This window comes from Megalobrama amblycephala, linkage group LG3, assembly GCF_018812025.1.
Source record: "Megalobrama amblycephala isolate DHTTF-2021 linkage group LG3, ASM1881202v1, whole genome shotgun sequence".
Lineage (NCBI taxonomy): Eukaryota > Metazoa > Chordata > Actinopteri > Cypriniformes > Xenocyprididae > Megalobrama > Megalobrama amblycephala.
Genome location: NC_063046.1, coordinates 18208409 through 18228961, shown reverse-complemented (window position 1 = coordinate 18228961; position 20553 = coordinate 18208409). Strand labels below are relative to the sequence as shown.

At 37.4% G+C, this 20553-nt stretch overlaps 1 protein-coding gene and 1 long non-coding RNA gene across 5 annotated transcripts in view; one reads left to right on the top strand and one right to left on the bottom strand.

Moving 5' to 3' along the window:
* kif18a (kinesin family member 18A) overlaps positions 1–12983 on the top strand; it is a 32856-nt gene extending 19873 nt beyond the window's left edge. For both annotated transcript variants that reach the window (XM_048184402.1, XM_048184401.1), the window contains exons 11-18: positions 355–519; positions 3856–3977; positions 4189–4427; positions 5572–5631; positions 11002–11356; positions 11463–11555; positions 11667–11776; positions 12448–12983. In XM_048184402.1, the coding sequence (XP_048040359.1) occupies positions 355–519; positions 3856–3977; positions 4189–4427; positions 5572–5631; positions 11002–11356; positions 11463–11555; positions 11667–11776; positions 12448–12587 (1284 nt within the window). In that variant the 3' untranslated portion in view covers positions 12588–12983. The remainder of the gene's footprint in view (positions 1–354; positions 520–3855; positions 3978–4188; positions 4428–5571; positions 5632–11001; positions 11357–11462; positions 11556–11666; positions 11777–12447) is intronic.
* LOC125264750 overlaps positions 7203–20553 on the bottom strand; it is a 32677-nt gene continuing 19326 nt past the window's right edge. For all 3 annotated transcript variants that reach the window (XR_007184114.1, XR_007184115.1, XR_007184116.1), the window contains exon 5: positions 7203–7662. This is a non-coding gene — a long non-coding RNA (uncharacterized LOC125264750). The remainder of the gene's footprint in view (positions 7663–20553) is intronic.

Sequence of the window (20553 nt, the reverse complement as noted above, 5' to 3'; positions counted from 1 at the left end):
CCAGTCGTAAGTATCAAATTACATTCATAATCGGCCTTACAATCGTTAAGTGTGTTCCTGGCTTTAGAGACTTATTTCAAAAATATTAGAAAAATCTTACCACCCCCAAACTCTTTGAATGAATTTTTTACTTACTTACTTACTTACTTATTTATTTATTTATTTATTTATTTTTAATTTAAAGTAATTGAAAACTTTAAAGTGATACTCTTTCAAAAACATTTAGTACTGGAAAAGTAATAAATGAAAAAACAAAAAATTGTCTTAATTTTTCTAATTTTAAGTCAGAAATGTCTATTGTGGAATTTTTTTTTTTCTACTCATAATAGCAAGAAATTTGTTTGTTTGTTTAAGGCTACCTGTAAATATGAACGTAAACTGGCTTCCCTGAAGTCTCACCAGGAGCACTTGCAGAAACGCTTGTTGGAGAGTGAAAAGCACTTCCAGGAGAACGAAGGATGGCTTCACCGCATCGAAAATGAGATGAAGCTTCTCGGACATGAAGGTCACACTCCAGAGGTCAGGGCTAGGTCACTTTTACTTCATATTAAGGTTGCATGGGCAATATATATGCAGTGTCACGCACACAGACCTGCCAACATGTACGCATTTTGCGTAGCGGGTACGCATTTTGACCTCAAAGTACACTGGTATGATTTGTCACTCTATGCTACGCAAAAACCCGGTGAGTCCTCTGTGCACGCGTAGTACTCAAATCCAGCAAAAGGAAGAGTTCAACCAATCATAGCGTTGGGTTCATTTCCCCAAATAGCAAGCGGGGATGATTGACAAATGCGTACGGCCTATCAATAAAAAGAGACTGCAAATCGAAATCCCGATCGATCCCTCCTTCCACTCCCACTGTCTGTGACTGAAATCTCATGCGAGGACAGTACAGTAGTCACGGTACTTCTAACTCCTTAAGGTAAACGGGTATAAAATGCTCAAGTAATGTTGAACAACAAATCTAAATAAAATTGAAATCGCTATATGGCTTAGTAATTATAAAAATGCTGTGATGTGTGACTAACTGACAAGCGAGTCTGGAGAAACAGGTGTTTATGCATTTATTCTCATTGTTGAGAAACGTATAGCCTACATGTGTTGCGTTATTGTGTTAATACTAACTAAAGTACCTAATTATGCTACATAGCCTACTTATTTTGAATAAAAACTAGCACATAAGTTACTTATGCATTTAAAAGTACCGTTTTCTCAGAGTTGCACAAGCTCTCTCTCATACACACAAACACGCACGCACAAAGAGGGAAGATCATTGTAAAATGAAAATTGCCATTCTATGTTTAAAATTTGTTCTTGCTTGTGTTATTTTTTTGTCAGAAAACATTTTTAACGATCCATCCGTGTTTTTAAGATTCGTTAAATGACGGACGCTTTAGTTAACACAACCCCGCCCTCGTTATATGTCGGACTAACATCTATTCTTGAATACTCGATACATTTTGCTCTTATTGGTCCTTTTCTATTCATTGTCAACTGTTTTTTATAAATATGTTTGTATTGGCTAACCTTTATTCAGTGAATGTTTGTCTTGTTTTTAATTCAAATAGAAACCCTTTTTTGGGGGGGGATTTAGTGTCATTTTTGGATATTGGAATAATAAATTAAGTATTTTAAATGAATCACATGTAAACTCAGTTTACTTTTTTCTAAGGGTTTCTTAATTTTAGACTAGTTTTCATTACAAAACCTGTATAAAAGACTTGACTGTCAGGTTAATTGTAAACATAGCCTACTTGAAATTGCAAACAACATTTTTTAGTCTATATTAAATAATTGATATAGACTAATATAAAAAAATAAAAATAAAAAAAAAACCCAGTGTCCTGTCCCGTCACACTGGTACTTGAAAAAAAATTCCAAGGTTGGCAGGTCTGCGGACAAGGTGCTGCAAAGGACGCAAGCACAACCGTCAAACATGTCCATCTAGCCCATATTTACATAGAAACAAAATGGAAAAGCGGCTCAGTGGATTGTCAAAATGTGTTCTTTGTGAACAACCCCTAACTGTAGATTGGTTATGTTTTGTAACTCAATTTTGTAATATGAATCTGCTTTTGCATTGATGGCCAGATTTGTCTTTCATCTATTATGAATATTCGTACCTTCAGGTTTGTCTCCAGTTTAAAAAGTCAATCAAATGAGATAAAAGTCCCATTTCAATTTTTATCAAATCACTAGCCTCGAATAATAGATGTTACTTCATATTTATGTAATATAAAAACCATTTTGGGGTTGAATTTGCAGCAAGAATAGCTGTATTGTATATTGTGATATAAGAATTTGTCATACCGCCTACTCCTGCAACAGATATGTTGTTTTTTTGTCCTTCAGCTTACCGTGATATTTCTTTGAGGGCTCATTTCAGCCTCAGAGTGGACAGCCTTGGCCTGTTATCCATTTCGAAATGCCATTATTGAATGTTTTCATGTTTTCTACCCGAGCAGTGAAGCTCTAGGGTGCCAGTCTGCAGTGTTGTGATGTCTGAGGCAGACATACTCCTCTGAGGCCCTGGATAGCGGAGCTCTTCTTTGAGCTCATCAGACGGCCAACTACACTTAAAGCTGGCATAAATTTCATCTCTATATCTTTTATATACCTAAACCTTTTAGTTTGACCGTGACATTCTTCTGAAACAATTTAAAAATTTTGCAGTCAATCACTTAAATCAGTTAAAATTAATCAGTCTGCATGTAGGAGGCAGACATTAATAAACAGACTATAAAAACAGGCAAAAATCACCATTTGACATTGGTTTTATTGGACAGATGTAGAATATTGTGTGTTCTTCGTTTTTTCCCTCATTTGTGGCCCTTTGAATAGACACTGTGACCATCTCTGTCTCACCCCCTCTTTTAGCTCTTCTCTCCATATCCCCACCGGAGGATGTCTTAATAAAAGAAAAATCAATGCTTTTCCTTCATCACTCCCTACAGCTGCTTACCTAAATCCACACCTCTTTTCTCACTCTCTTTTTGCTCTCCTGTTTTTTTTTTTTTTTGTTTTTTTTTTCCTGGAAGTAGAACAGAGTAGTGACGCACCCGCCCATCAAATGTTCTGTGCTCTGCTGTTTTGCGTTTTCTTGCGTCAGAGGGGGTAGAAGACTCCTCAGAAGTCGTATTTTTTTAGTGAGCCAAAGAAAACAAGGAGCTAGACTAAAAACAACATCTAAGCCATTTCATCATTTTTGTAGTGTCTTGCCTTTGTTGCCTTTCTCATTATAGTGCATAGATGAGATGGTTTAATCTCGTCGTTCTCTTCACCCAGAATGCCACGAGAGTCTCACTCCTGAGCTTGACATTCTATTAAAATTTGTCATCTAATAGATGGGAGACTGCACATCCCTATCTGTGTTCTGTTTTATGCTATAAATAAATGAATAATAATGAAGCAATGTAAAATGATATATAATCGCATATGTTAACATGTCATTTTACAGACCTAATTAAAATGTTTTGGTAAAAAGATAAATGTAAATATTGCTATTTATTGCTGTGTACTACCGTTATGTTGGTGTATGTTAATCAGTATTTTTTTTTTTTTTTTTTTTTTTATCTGCTTGGATAAAATTGGCATTTGGTCAGAATGATTGATATTTTTTTTATATATATATATATATATATATATATATATATATATGTGTATGTATGTATGTATGTATGTATGTATGTGTATGTATATATATATATATATATATATATATATATATATATGTATATATATGTGTGTGTGTGTGTGTTATATTAATGCACAAACAGACAGTGTATGTGCGCTCTCGACGCACTTGATCGCACATTGCATCATCTTTATGTTAAGTTGTATTTCTGTATACAGGAGCTGAAAAGAGAACTGCAGTGCCATCAGCTGCAGCTGCAGATCGCTGACCTTCAGCAACACATCAAGCACATGGGCCACCTCATCACTGTTCAAGACCAGGAAAACAGTCACACGCACAAGTATAACTCAAAACTCATAGAGCTTTTTCACCAGGTTTCATGATTTTTAACTTGGTCACCCTGAATCTGAGAGTGTTTGTGGGAACTGTCTTCTATATGCTCTCTTTGTACATAAGTTTGTGTTACTCAGATTAATTTGAAATTTGCAATGTAAATGCCTCCGTCTGTATCATTCAACTATACCACACTTGCTCTCCACCTGTCCTGTCAGGTTGGTGAACGCCCTGCTGTCCACCTGCCGTCAACAGCACCTGGCGTTGAAGGCCGCGAGCATTGCCACAGATGACGCTGCATGGGAGGAGCTGGAGCGCCTGGTGCATAGGGAGAGGGGTGTGGTCTGGGCAGACCAGGAGAAAGCAGAGGAAAGGGATGATGGTGGTATAGGAAGCACTCATCTACAGCCCATCCTGTCTTTCTCACACCTTGTTTCTCACCAGAACACGCCGTGCAGTGAGTAAAATCTCTCATCTTAGTTCAAACAGGTGTTAGAAAGCCTTTGACCAAACATGGAGTAATATAACCCACAATGTCTGACTTAAAAGTACACTACTGTTCAAAAGTTTGGGGTCAGTAATTAATTCATATTTTCATTCAGAAAGGACGCGTTGAAAAGATGCTCTTCTTTTGATCTTTCTATTCATCAAAGAATCCTGCAAAAAAAGTTTCCACAAAAATATTAAGCAGCACATCTGTTTTCAACATTTATAATAAGAAGAAATGTTTCTTGAGCACCAAATCACCATATCAGAATGGTTTCTAAAGGATCATGTGACACTGAAGACTAGAATAGTGGCAGCTGAAATTTCAGCTTTGCCAACACATGCGTAAATTACATGGTAAAATAACTGTTTTCTATTTTAATATTTTAAATGGTAATATTTCACAATATTTGTTTTTACTGTATTTGCATAAGAGCCTCAAAAACAAGTAGCGACCCCAAACTTTTGAACGGTAGTGCATATGTGAGATATATATATATATATATATATATATATATATATATATATATATATATATATATATATATATATATATATATATATATATATATATATAAAGATGTGTGTGTGTTTTTAATAACATTTTGTTAATGCAGATAATCACAATGAACATTAGCATTACAGTTTTAGCTGATAAAGACCAGAACTATAAACATCAAGCCAAACTACAGATTTTTAGTTTTTTCTTTTTCTTTTAGTGATATACATGTTGATTTATTTCTATATAATTTTTTTTTTTCTTTTTTTAAAACCTATGTGTGACAAAAAGGAGATCTTGTTTAAAATGCTATTTATCTCCTGTTTTTGGGTTATGTCCTCAGCCGAGTATGCAAGGAAATAATCCAAAAGATAATATCAGCAATCTTCCTGTTTCCAAGTCATTTGTGTCATACAGCCACCTCATAGTGATCTCATTTTATGTCTGCCTTGTGATTTACTGTTTTCCGTGTCAGTGTAATGTGATCTGAATTGTATGGACGTTGACAGATGTATGTGTCTTGATTTAAGACGTGTTTAGTTCCTGTGTGATGTATATGCTGGATTGAATAGAAAGGACCAGCGCAAATGAATAACAATGCCTTCTCTTCACTCAGGCTCAGAAAAACACACACGTCGAACCTCACAGTGTCTTAGACCAACACAGTCATCTAAAGGTAAACTCATCTCTCTCCTTTTTTTCCCCATGGTCTGCTTCAACATACTCTGCTTAAAGGCAGGGTAGGTAAGAAATTTTGTTCCAAATTTGTTTAAACTTTCTATATATATACATGCATAATTAAAATGTAAGAACTCTGATAAAAAGAGTATAAAAATCGAGTGACTCTAGACCGTTTAATCTGTATTAAACACAGCTCATTATTTCCATCCGGGACGAAACATAGGATTGGCTTAGGCGGCTGTCACTCTCTCGCAACCATGGCAACCACCCTTTTGCCACACATGACCTGCCCACTTGCGCGCGCACGTTTGATTTGGGGAATCCAAGAGGCACGGATCCTAGGAATACCAAAACAATGGCAGAGAAACAGCAAGCTAAATTCACAGTATCGGCCTATGCAGTTAGTGAAGGCAAACCAGGCAAAAAAAGGAAGACAGTAACAGTACAAGAAAAGGCAATGAACAAAAAGTCTTTGGATAAACAAAGAAATAAAACGCGAGTTAATATCGGCGTGGCTTTCCAGCGATGGCGAGAACTGAGGGAACTCAAGGGGCTGAAAAGTGACTCCTTGATGGCTTTATTTCTGCTGGACAGGTAAATCTTTCTTTTTGTATTTTGATCATACATATTTTTTTGTTTATTTTTTCATGAAGCATGTGTCATTAGCACACGTAGCTGCGTAATATAGCTAACATAACATTACTTAGCGAGCCGTAGTAGAGACGATAAATAATGATAGCTATAGTGTTGAATTGTGCATAATTTTACCCTCTGTCTAAGTCTTTTACCATGTTCACCTGCAAGTTTACCTGCACGTTTTTTTCGCCTTTGTTTTGTTTTTATATTCTCTACCTATGTTTACTGATGTCTTTATCTTGTATCTGTGTGTGTCGTACACACTTTGTTGTATGTGTGTGTTATTATTTTGTGTCTGCAATGCAGTTGTGAGTTGATATTTGAGTGTATGTTACTCTGTTGATCTGTAGAACAACGTATATGTTATGAATCTTACACGAAATTCATCTTCATCACAGTGTAAATGATGGTAATGGAAAAACGTGTATCATGCAACCTGTTTTTAGCTTTGCCTTATAGATAACTAGCTCGTTAGCGAATCAAAAAATATATATTTTAAACTTTACCAATATCAATATGCTAGCTTGATAGTGAGTACTAAAATACATCTTGTTTGTTTATCTTCATAATTTTAAAGTTATTTTTATTACATGTGATTCTGACATGATGTCACTACATGCACTGTGCTCCTTCCTCTCCGCTCGTCTCAGGTAAATAATGCGTCTTCCAGCTCAGTGGTCGGAGTCACACGTTCATGCGTTTTGGGGGCGTGGCTTTGGAAGGAGCCCAGAAGGGAGGGGGTGGAGTGAATGGAAATAATGAGCTGTCTTTAAAACAGTCGTGAGAGGTCTACAGACACTCGATTTTTATACTTTCTTTTTCAGAGTACTTACATTTTAATTATGTATTGATATATAAATAAAGTTTAAACAAATTTTGAAAAAAAGTTTTTTATACATTTTTTTGCCTACCCTGCCTTTAAGTCATCAATCCAGCTGCCCGAATCTGTCACATTGCTCATACTGACAGTGTTGCGACTATTTTTTAAGGCTTTAAGGTTTTGAAAACTAGCTTTGTTTAAAATAGTCTCCTTGGTCATTTTCCATGTAAGCATTAAAATAAAATAGTGCTTTAATAATAGCCAAATCATATCGGTGTCTTAAATAAAAACAGTTTTACAATGATAATTATATGAATGGTTTTATTTTAGCTTAGGAACAGACTGAGTTTCTCCACATTATACATACTGACTGAATGAAACACAAAAATTGAGGAAATTGAGGGGTGGGAGAAAGGGGAAAAGGAAGAGAGGAAAGCTTTGGGAAATAGAAGGAGTGGTGAGTTATGGCTCAGTAAATGGAGAGTAATGATATTTGCTGCAGAACAGGTGTTCCTCATTTGATTGAGACACGCTGTGGGAAATGCACACATTTCAGGAAAATACAGAGACCTGCAAGAAAGAAAAAGTGTGAAGTGGAGGAAAACAGGCGGATACTGTTAAGAATTATGTTTGGAAAAAACTTGTGCATTGATGGTATTGGGAATATTTTGCATTGTCGAGCATCGTATTTATTAGAAACAAATTGTCTATAATTCTTCATTTTTGACAAGAAGATTGGGGAGTTTCTGTTGTTTATTTTTTACTTTTCCCCCCATCCAATGCTTGTTTAAATTTGAATGATTAATTTCAAACACCATATGGGATTTGACCAGGTCAGGACAGTATAAAAGTGCATTTTCAGTGGAAGGAAATGGAGCATTTTTGAAAATGATGAATAATGATTAGTTTGCTGCCTCAAAAGAAACGTAAATGCATATTTCACGAAAGAATGGTGTGCATGTTTTTATCAGTCCACTGGGGGAAAAAAACTCGTTTACAAGTTCCCATTCTTCTCCACTGAGCTATTCCGAGGACAAACTAGTCACTGGCTCTGCAAGGTTTCATTTTAGGCACTTAGCAAATACATGCAATATTCATGACCTCTACATTCCTTTATTGTTCTAAACATGAAATAAAGCATTTATTCCTTTTAGACAGATTTTAGTTTAGACTACATGTCCTGCACAGATTTTCCATTAATTTCTGTCTGTTTGTATAGCTGTTCTGCCTGTTTTGGTTTTTTTTTCTTTTGAATGTGATGCAATATTTTCAGATTGGCATCAAAATAAATTTGCTGCGGTTTTAAAAAGAGATTTTTATTTTCAAGGTTCACACTGTTGAACAAGTTCTTCTGGCATTCAAGCAGCAGGAAATAAGAGTTCGTCTTGTTTTGCGTTCCCTGCTTAAAGACAATAGCGATGGAGCCTTGTCTGCAGGAGCTGAAAGAGATAGAGAGATTCAAAGAGAGGGTTATGAATGAACCTCCGCCCCACCCCCACCATCGACGTGCTTCATGACGATACCGTCTCTGCACTCGTGCTCAAGTGCTCGGTGGAGAGAGGGAGCGAGAGCGTGAAGGGGTGGAAAATAGTGATGGAATAGAGGACAGAAGCAGGAGGGGTCACGTGTCAGCGCGCACGAGACTGTCGTTCCTGCCTCTCAGACTTAAGTCTGCAGTCTGTTTCTTTCTGTTCTCCTTCCTTCCTTCCTTCACTCTTTTCTTTCATCTTTCTGTAATCTGTGTGCTCCTTATTTTTTAATCAATCAATCTTTCCATCCCCATTGTCTGTCTCTCCTCCTCACCTCGCCATCTACGTCTAGCCTCTTTCAGTAGCGCCGACCCTCCGCCCTTCCGAATTTCATTCATAAAATCATTGCTCAGTGCAGGGAGGAGGGGGGGGCCATTACATATAGTATGAAACGCGCCTGGATTGGGCGAGGACGATTCTGCAATAAAAAGCGAGCAAGCAATGAGAGAGCGAGAGCCAGGCGACCCTAATCCGCAGTGGCTTCCTCCAGAAATAGCACTTCATGCATGTTTTAATCCCACCAGCCAAAAATACGCCACCCAGAGCACTCTGCCACCAATTACTGATCGCACCTATTCCTCTGCCTCCGCTCTGGGCCATACATCACTGTCTGCCGCCCATCCTCTCCCTGTTTTTTTTTTTTTTTTTTTTTTCTGCGCTTTGTCACCTGATCAGCCTGTGCCTCTCAAATGAAGTTATATCGCTTGTGTGTTACAGCTGCCGGCTTCGAGAGGCAGTCAAAGCAAAGTGAATTCAGTGAGAGTTTCAGAAGAGGCATTTTTTTTTTAGTTCTCAAACTTTCTTTTGCTAAAAAAGTGAGTATAGTTAGTCATTAACAGGATGTCAGGTCCTCTCCCATGCAATCCAGATTTCTGAGAATCAGCACTGACTCAGAGAGAAGGAGAGATGGCTGTGTGTCAACAGTTTAACCAGCAGGAGCTCTGAAGCATCGCAATTGGTCAAGAACGCTTAAGATGCAGCCGCAGTGTCTTTCTCTCCCTCGCTTTTCTGCATCGTGTGAGTCAGTGTGCGGCCAGACTGCGACGTGCTCCGGCATACTCCACCACTCAATATCCAACGTCAGACCACTCCAACAGCTTCCTGGAGCCTTCCCTTGCCTTCCCCACCCACATACACCCACTGGCACACACATACACGTACTGTCTGTCTTGACTGAATAAAAGAACCTGCTCTTTAACAACACACCCCTCTTGATGTGTTCTCGAAAGCGCGCGTGACAAGCGTGGATAAATTATCACTGTTGTATGAGTAAATAATGTTTGTGTATTTGTATTGGTGATGTACTTATTGCGTGTGTGAGCTATATGTGTCCAGGAATGCGCCTCATAAATCTGATGACTATAACTGAGTAATATTATAACATGCGCAGTTACTCGTGTTGGTCAGGATTTATTCAAACATTATTGGACCCATCACTTTTTACTTTGGCCGATTTTGTCCCTATCACTTTATGAAAAAAATTGTGATTGGTGTATTAATACAAAGGAAACAGCTCAGATTTTTAGAATGGGTGTTTTTGTTTCATTACTGTTTGAGATATTGTGCTATAATTTATTCTCCTTTATACTTGCACGTTAATTAAAATTTAGCATTTGTTCTAATTTGTGAGACGTGACAACAGGTATCTGTTTGCCTAGCTATCTTTACCCATCTATTTATCTGTATTCAACTGTATTTCTCTGTCTATCCTTCAGTTTCCCTGTCTAACTATTTCTGTCTTAACTCTTTCTGTCCATCTATCCATCTTTATCTCGCTATCTATCCAACCATGTCGGTCTCCCTCCCTCTTTAATTTGCTTTTCACTTTTTTTATTCTAAGTCTAAAAACATAGTCAACAAAATCCAAGGACTTACAAATGGCAAATGTTGGAGTTCGATAAGAACAATCATTCCCTCAAATCACTGTAACTTTTATGTTTTAACCCTCATGCGGTGTTCGGGTCATTTTGACCCGGACAAGATTTTCTTTTTCCCGAAAATACTAGTTAATGTTATGGACATTCGTGACTTTGTTCACACAGAGTATAACTACTTCTCTTTTCTTTCTTTTTTTGATAATTTTTGTTCCCGGTCAAAAATGTTCACTACATATGACAACATTTCAGATTGTTGAACAAAGTCATTATTTTTGTTTTGTATTCATTTCATTTTTGGGTGAACTAACCCTTGAAAAAAATTTTGTTTAAAGAGTTTTTTGGACTTTTCTGATCATAATGTTGTTGACGATTCATCTTCGACTTGGAAAGAACCGGTATAACACATAGATTAGTTATCAAAACGGTAAAAGATTCATGAGATAAACCTTTTCCATTTGGTAATGTCTTCTGATAAAGCTAGTAAATTTTGTTTTCTCTTTCAGGATGTGGCCCTGAACATCAGGAGGCAGAGGCTGAATGTCCTCTTAAAAAACCAATCAGGAGGAAGCTGTCTGTGTCTTCTGAAATCCCAGATGAGGATGGCCCTATTCCCGTGCCGTCTCATTACCCTCCTGCCCTTCAGGAGGTCTTAAGACAGGAGGGCATGTTCCCACTGCAGTACACTCCTGAGGGGCAACCGCACACCTCCAACACCTTTGATCCAAACACCACTATCGACATTGGTCACAACGAGGACCCGTCAGGCGGTAATGCCACAGTCATCTTATCACCCGAGCCCCCCGGCCACACAACACTCCGGGCACTACGTGCTAACAACGGAAATGAGCCAGCTAAAAGGTATCACGTACTGTCATTCGCATGGTTTAATAATGCTGATGATGAAGTGAACTAGGTTGTTCTGTTTTGGCTGCCGTAAATAGGTTTCTCTCCAATTGGTTCCTAGGTTGGAGATCCCATCGCTATTAGACCTTCGAAGATCCAAACCGTCCTACATGGCCATGACTTCAGCTGCTCAGGGCAAGCGCAAGTTGTACAGGTGTGTGTTTATTGTGGGACCTGTTCGCTGGGGCTGTTTAAAATCATGCCGCATTGACATTTTGCACTCTTGGTGTTTTCCAAAATCTCACTTTGTGTCTGTTTGTAACAGTTCCAACACTGGAAAAGAAGACAGTTCTCAGGCCACAGGTGCAGCACCCAAGCGCATAAAAAGAGATCCCTGTGAGCCGTCTAAACCACAGCGAATTCGACGTTTTGGAGGTTAGTATGCTATTCTCAATGTAAAAAATATAAAAAGGTACCCTCTATGGGCTCTCCATTTGTATCTTGGAAGTGGAACATAAGCGTCTCTTATTATATTCCATTTATGAAGTCCTCACATAATCCATTATGTTTGGTAAAGTATTGTAATAGTGTAATGGGTGGGCCGGCTGACAGCTGTGAAAGAATGTCAGGCGCACAGCCAGAAGCGCACAATCTCCTCCTCCCACTCCCAATGGCTCTCGCGCTTTATTTCTCCTTAGTAATATAATGCCATGATTTGGCTGAATTTACCCCAGTTTCATAAACTAATAAGCCACGAGAGGCTGTGCATTACAGTGATTTTCGCCACATTTTTGGGGTGGTGAAATGCACCACTGCTTCTATTACAATAAATGACCAAAGCATTATAAGGGACCAAAGTTAAAAAATAAGCAGCCTCCCTTTCAATCAAAAATGAGCCAAATTAATTACATAGGCTGATTAAGAAAATTAATTTTCTGTTAATTTAATTTTGTTAAAATATTTTTGAAAAGTCACTTATGCTCACCAAGGCTGCATTTGCTTGATCAAAAATACAGTAAAAACATAATATTGTGGAAATATATTCAATTAGCCCTTTTTCTTATAATAATCATTATTCCCTCTTTGTTCTCTTCCACCACATGTAGTATCATCGGAGAATGAGCTAAGCCGAAGAGTAGTACGGAGTGTGTCTGAGGGTAACCTCCATCAGCTTGACCAGCGGAAGCCCAAGTTGAGCTCAATGGGGCCCGCTGCGCTCTTTAAAAAAGTCACCAAGAGGATGTGAGAGGTTTCCACTTTTCTATTAAAGGCGCCGCTCTCTCATACACCAGCCTTAGAGACTTTCTTCTCATTAGAGTAGATGTACATAAAATGTAAAAAGGGAAACGTTTGGAAGAACAGGTATTTGGTCTTAATTATTTCTAGGAAACTGGATTTTTTTATGTTGATGTTTTAAAATATGTATGTGTGTAGAAAACTTGTCCAGCCTAATATGAAGCACACATTAAAGTATTAATTGATGTCCGGGTCTTGTAAAGCAACTTGGTTTTATTATTGACACCTGAATGACTTTTCTCCCCATTTTATGTTTTAATTAAAAAATCTATTCATTTTAGAGAGCCACTTACAGGTCAAATGTGTTTCTATTTCATGATTGATTAAAAACAAATCAACTGAGAAATATTGACCGTGTATTTTATTAAACTGAACTTTAAATTATTTAATTCATTGTCCTTACACTCACAAAGCAAGAAAATTCAGGGGTAATGCACAATATCTGGAAAATCTCACTAAACTAGCCAATATTTTGGCCTCATGATTACACTATTTTCTTTGTAATAGTTTTAAACTGGGTTTGTTAATGTAGCTGTTGCTCTAGTAACAATTAAGCACCTGAACTGTAACACAAATAAAGAACATTTTGGTTCTTTATTTGATATTTCTACGGCATTTACAGCTATTAATATAACTGACATTTTGCGTTGTAACATTTCTAATTCATCTAGACAGCAAAACCTATTAGTTCAGTCCAATTAACCACATTCTCTACACGCTTTTCATGCATCTTCACCTCCAACTATCTTCCAATGCAGTTCAGTCGTCTTGTTTCTTGCTGATTTGTAGGCTTTATAATGTGTTCAGAGCTTATGGGTTCAGCCCACATTAGACATAAAGGGAGTCTGGTGGTTTGAGGTCCATTTCCTGCATGCCATCTGTCTGAACCAAAAGAAAATTGAGCCTCCCATCAGGAGTGTGGCCCATTTAATTTTCAAACTCTTTAACATATCTGACAGTACAGTTAAGTTCCTTAGAAGTACTTCTGTTGTTCATCAACCAGAATAGGATTCTGTGCAAATGTTTTGGTTTAGCCAAATATTTGGTTCTGTGTCAATCTTTGCTGTAGTTTTAGAGACAGTCAGTTGTGCAGTTAATAGCTGTCCTCCTGGTTCTAATGTCATGCCTAAGGAATTAACAGTAATCAATTCTGTTAATGAGGCTATTATTAACAGATAATTATGTAATACGCCTACAAGAAGATAAGTACTGGGCTCAGGCATACAGAGCAGCAACATCCATGAAGTTTCACCTGTTTGGACTTCCAGTGGGCTAGAAAAATAAATGTGATCAAATATGTGCTTTTTTAAAAAAAAAAAAATTTATTAGACATTAAAATATGACACTACGTTAATGATGACTGCCTTGAGATACTGCATCCTTCTGTACAGAGTACAGACTCCATTTAAATGAAGAGGAAGTAATATATTTACCTTTTAATATTCACATATGCTTGCATAATTGAAGAATTAATTGCATATTAAATTATGAAAGACTGATCATTGTGACACAGCAAGAAGAAATGTGGGACCTTTACCTAAAAGGGTTAGTTCACACAAAAATGAAAATTCTGTCATTATTTACCCTCCTGTCGTTCCAAATCCATAGGATTTACGTTCGTCTTTGGAATACAAATGAAAACATTTTTTTTTTTTTTTTTTGGATGAAATCTGAGAGTTCTGTCCCTCCATAGATAGCTACACAGCTACCACTTTGATGCTTTAGTTCATAATCAGAATGTAAATCTAATCTATATGAATTGAGTGGTTTCGTCCAAATTTTCTGAAGAGACTTGATCACTGTATATGAAGAACAGATTCAATTTGGGCTTTTATTCACATATAAACACTGATCAGTGAACATAGTGAACAGAAGCTCAACCGAAACAGCTCGATGCGTTAGAACAAACCTCTTCTGGAAGCTCAAACGTGCTGCGTAACACAAGAACAAACCTCATTAATTCTCGCATTGGTTCGCGAACATATTTACTTGATGAATGTTTATATGTGAATATAAGCCTAAATTAAATATGTTCATCATATAAAGCGATCAAGTCTCTTCAGGAAATTTTGGACTAAACCACTCTGTTCATATGGATTAATTTTACAATCCCTTTATGAACTTTTTGACGCATCAAAGTGGTAGTTATGTAGCTGTCTATGGAGCATGGGCATAATTTGTGGGTGGGACATTTCCCCACCACTTTTTGCCGTAGTCGATATTGTCCCCACCACTTTTTGCCGTAGTCGATATTGTCACCACCACTTTTTGAAACATCCCGCGGCTCGGATGTATCTAATATGAAAGAAACATCTCTAGTTGAGTAGAACCCAGAACCTCTGGCACGCTGAACAAAAGTACTACCACTAATCCATCAAGATAATCTATCGTTAATCCATGTATTTATTGACTAATGTAAATACTCCTGAGACTAACAATATATTGCATTGTAGTAGATGTAAGGATGAAACTATCAATAAACCCGAGGTCTATGTCAATAAATTTTGTGCACTTATTATTGTAATATTGTAAATACAATTACAATACCCCCCATCACACACATTCCTGTCCCACCCACTTAAAAAAAAAAAAAAGTGTTACAACACAGTTACGCCACTGCTATGGAGGGACAGAAAGCTCATTTCAGCTCATTTCATCAAAAAGGTCTTCATTTGTGTTCCGAAGATGAAGGAAAGTCTTATGGGTTTGGAACGACATGAGGGTAATTAATGACAGAGTTTTTATTTTTGGATGAACTAACCCTTTAAGCATAATTTAGAATAAAGATATTTCATGTTGGTATTTGGTTAAATTGTCATTCTTTGTGTGTGTGTGGCTTCCCTGCAGAGGAGAATTAAACTTAACCATAGTCCTATAGAATATCAGAGCGATAAATAAGCCCAAACACATGAGAAAGTCATCCGAATTGAAGCTGATGTTCATAAGGCTGTTCCTGGCAACACCCTTCTCAGCACCTGGAAAGTTAGTACAGTTAGGCTTTATAGTTCTCTGGACTGTTTTCATGCATTTTAGATGTGACATAATCCAATTTACACATTTTTCACATAATGCATTGTTTGTTAAAATAGTCTAGTGGTGTAATGGATGGACCACCTGACAGCTGTGAAGCAATGTCAAGCACACAGCCAAAACCACACAAACTGCTCCTCCTACTCCCAATCTCTCCGCAATTTATGATAGTATGAAATTCTTTTAGATTAAAGTCTGCATAAAACGTTGTGATAGTTTTACAGTAATGTATATCCGAGTGAAACAGCTTCTCGGAAAAGGAAAAAAGGTAGAGCAGGACTTGATTTTGTCCATTGGGAATTGATTGGGTGGTTGGGTCATTGTGGTTAGCTATTACTGTGACCTCATATGAGTGACAGTTTGTCCCACCATCACGTCATCAGAGAAGAGATGTCATTGCAGTTATTTTGATGAAAGATGACAAGAAAATGATTTTAATAAAAATTATTTTTGATTTCATGGTGACTTCATGTAGTTTTAAGCAGACTTTAAGCTCTTTATTGATGGAGAATAAGCCAGACCTGAAATTTGAGGAGACGTTCCTCCAATTCTGCTGAACCTCCACAAGTCAGGCCACAGGGGGGAATAAATAAAAAGTCATACCAGCTTCCTCCCCTCCGCCCCCCCCAAAAAAAAAAAAAAAATCCCTCATTGGCCACCACTATTATTATTATTTTAATATTTTATCTGATAGACCTGTAGTTCATTTTTACATGCAGTAAACTTATAAAATGTGCTGTACTTCCTTTTATCCTGCAACATTAATTAAAACAAACATTTTCATATGTCACAAATGCAACATTTCATAATACTGGTCACATTGACTCCGTGCGGATGAATCTAATGTTTGGTGTCAGTCACCACATCAGTGTGGATACTGTACTTCGGAAACACTGATTCTACATCTTGGAAGTATGAACAAAATAAGAATTTTCAAGTAACATGTCTTCTACTTTTGTTCTGACCAACTGAGGAAAAAAGCATTAGGCCTACAATAAATCGTGCTGACAATGGTAATTAAATCTAACAACCGCTTAAATTGGATCATGCCAAACCATGCAAATTATTATTACTGTGACTAAGTGTATTTAGTGTGTATTAGCGTTACCTGTAGATTTCAATTTCTGTAGACACTCCGCAGTCCGACATCTTTTGCTTTTGACTACGGGTGAATCTCCAGTTGTCACCGATGATTGTCATTTGGATCTTTCTGGATTACAATCCACCATCAAAATGATAAATTTAATTATTGCAGCAGCTTTGAGAAAAGGCTATAAATGATCCACCATTCTCACATGTGATTTAACCTACTAGCTGGGACTCGTTCTTTATGTAAACAGACGTGACGTAATGACACAAAGACGAATGGCTGCATACTCGACTTTTCCACAGAAACCCACCAGTACCAAATTTATTATAAAACATTATTACAAGTTTACCGTTGTGAATCGGGCTAAGGTAAGGATATAGTTTTGAACACTGGCTGGTTATGTACTTGCTCAAAAATTGATTTTGGATCATTTTTAACCAAAAAAGTTACGGACTGCAGCTTTAATTAACTGTCATGTTTTTGAGAGTTTTTATTCCCATAAAATATGAATAAATATAAATTAATAAATAAATCTCTGTAATCTTACTTTGATTTCTCTTTCAAAGAAGGTGAACACTAGAATCGCTCCAGTGATGTGGTAAACACTACCGTTAACCTCTAGTATTGATCACTGGTGGAACTATAGTTGAGAATTTTGAATTGCAGACTAAACGGTAACGAGATACTTGATAATACTGCTTTGATACTCCCACAGCCAAACATCACAAAAGACTGATGTTAAACATGCAATCGGACACCCCGCCGCCTCCTTTTAGTGTCTCTTTAGATCCGATCTCTCGGGTGAAACGCAGTCCAGCTAAAATACTGGAAACATCTCTTCTTCAACTTTGATATCTTATGATAGTCTCCTGACTTACAATTTGCAGCATGCTTTCATTGTCTGCTTTATTTTTTTAAGAGTTCGCTCAAGCACGTATAAAGAAAAAAAAATGAGCACGGACACTCCCTCTGTATTTCAGCCTGCTTCTGTTCCTCCTCCTCTCTCATTCACAAAAATTGTACACCGAGCCCTGTTTTTTTCCAAAAGGGGAAGGCTGTGGCTAAAGTTTATTAACTTCCTCTGAGCCAATGAGCTGACAGCTGTTTCCAAGATTGTCCAATCAGACTATGTGAGAGGTTGGAGGTGGATGTTGCTTAGCAACTGCAGGTAGAATGGGATCACGTTGAAGTCACTGTCTTATCAGAGGGCCCCAAGAGACCTCACATGCATTGTTTTAATGGTTTAAAAAACATGCATGAGTAAAGTGTATCATAAAGGCCCTAAAGTTTGACTTTGATAGGATTACAAACAAACATTGTTTTGCTTTTGTTGAGTTGATGATGAAATCCTTACATGGAGATTGTTGATAAAGTTATATCTAAAAGGGAAGTAGTGTGGGGGAACAGTGTGTGATCACCAGATATTTTTCAGCTTTAGGTTTTAATGCATTTTCAAGGTCCTATTTTTTTAAAAGCCACAATTTTAACATTGCCATGTATTAAGTTTTAAAAAGAACAAAAGGAGGAGATATGTGTTGTGGCCATGACCGCATGACAGACGTGAAAATGGAGAACCAGCAGAGAAAAAAGTATAGAGTTTTGGGTGGGCGTTCTCCAGAACTTAAAACCAGATTGCTCCTCACTGTTTTTGTGACAGGTGAGTGGCGTAACACAGGCTAACACGCCCCCGCCGCAGCATAAACAAACACACGCAGTACCTCCTACGGTGCAACGTAGCCTCTCACCCCCGCCAGCCGGCTCGCATCACAGATGCCATGCTTTTGTACCCGACTTCAGCACCTCTGTACTCTCAGCATGTGAGAGAGAAAGTGGAGTTTGCCAGATAACACTTCAGAGTTGATGCAGCCTTGATAACTTCCAGAACAATCCCGTGGTTGTGCGTATCACTACATCTGACCTGAAGTTATATTGCACAGATTTATGTGTGGGTGTGCAGTGTCATAATGCATCATATTGACTAAATGTGTGGCTTAGTAGCAGATGAAGAAAAAAAAAAAACATTTGATGCAAGATTAATAGTGGTATTGAAGTTTGTGAAATGGTTTAGCATGGCTAGTCTTATTTGCATCCATTATCCTTTCCTATGGTCCTTTATCTCTTATTGTAATATTATCTCTTAAACTAATCCTCAACTACTAATCTTCTTTGATGTCATTTTTAACGGAAAAAGCAATCATTTAAAAGGCCATATCAGAAGATACTGCATGTTGGGGTGAAGCAGTGGAGGGACAATGATTGGCTCGAGAGGAACACACTGTTTTAGAATTAAAAAGACAAATAGGCTGAATCTGAAAGCTGAGGGTGAGAGCAGGGACAGGGAGGAAAAAAGAAATAGCAGGATGATATAGTCGAATGCCTGAAAGGATGAAGATAATGAATAAGTGTGATTTGATTAGCAGGAACACCTGAGACTAACCCAGAAATAGATGCTGACTCGATGGCCTCAACAGGAGTTGCAGAAAATACCACTGATAGCCACAAGTCTTTAGAGAAAAGGTAAGAAATGAGAAAAATAAAGATATTGATTCACCAGATATTGGTTTGCCACAGAACTGACTGATGGAAATTGTAAATACGTTAAAAGAGTGCATTAAGAATGCCACACACATAATGTTTATATACAGTGAGCATTATTTTATGTGTGTGTGTTGTGTATATGGTTTATGAGGACACAGATGTGTATAATAACATGGGTATTACAACATAAACACTTTCTGTGTCCTCGTAAACCAAATGGCTTAAAAAACATACTAAACAGTGTTTTTTTGAAATTCAAAAATTGCAGACAGTTTCCTGTGATGGGTAGGTTTAGGGGTAGGGGTAGTCTATAGGGGATAGAATGTACAGTTTGGGTGCTTCTCAATATCCCTCCTCGTTCCCTCGCTCCTCCGTCCTCCATCCTATGACCCGGAAACCAATCGAGCTCAGCCGTTTTGAAGGACGTCTCAATTCTCTAATTGCACCGTGAGGAGGCGAGGACACACGGGTACATCCTTTGCGGAAGTCTTTCTCGTCGAGAAACGTGACGCACGCATACATTCTCCTCCCCCTTCATATCTGTCACAATAATTTAAATGTATGCTTTACTTTTACAGTTTAAATAAACTTTATATCTCATATATTTCAATGGGGCATCTTGCTTTATTAATATTTATTTAAATTTTTTTAAATAACCAAACTTTAACAACATGTGGGTAGATCCCTCGAGCGCAGCTGATGACGCTTTGAAGTGACGCTAAGGGAGCGAGGATATCATTTCACTTGATTCAATTCCTCCGTCCTTGCTTCTTTTTCTTGTTTCCTTCCCTCGCATCCTGGAGGGGTGGAGCTAAGACGCGAGGAAAGGAATCAAGGAAAGGGAACGAGGATGCACAAATAAGAATTGAGAAGCACCCTTTGTACAGTATAAAAATCATTACGCCTATGGAATGTCCTCACTAAGATAGCAAAACAAACCTGTGTGTGTGTGTTAGGTGTAATACATTAATTAGTAATTAACTACTGTAACTGAATTACTTTTCTCTTGAAAAAGTAAAATAAGGGATTACTCTTAATTTTTTGGTAATTTAATTACAGTTACTTCTGATGTAATTGCATTAAATACTGTATAGACTATAGAACAATTCTGTATAAAACAATAGAGGATTTAACATTAGAATTTAATGTGTTTTTAATGTAACTTTCTGCCTTTAAATACTTTGGTCAGTTCAATAATAATTTATACCGTTTTCTATAATTTATTTAAAGCAGTTTCATGTCTATCTATTGTTCAACT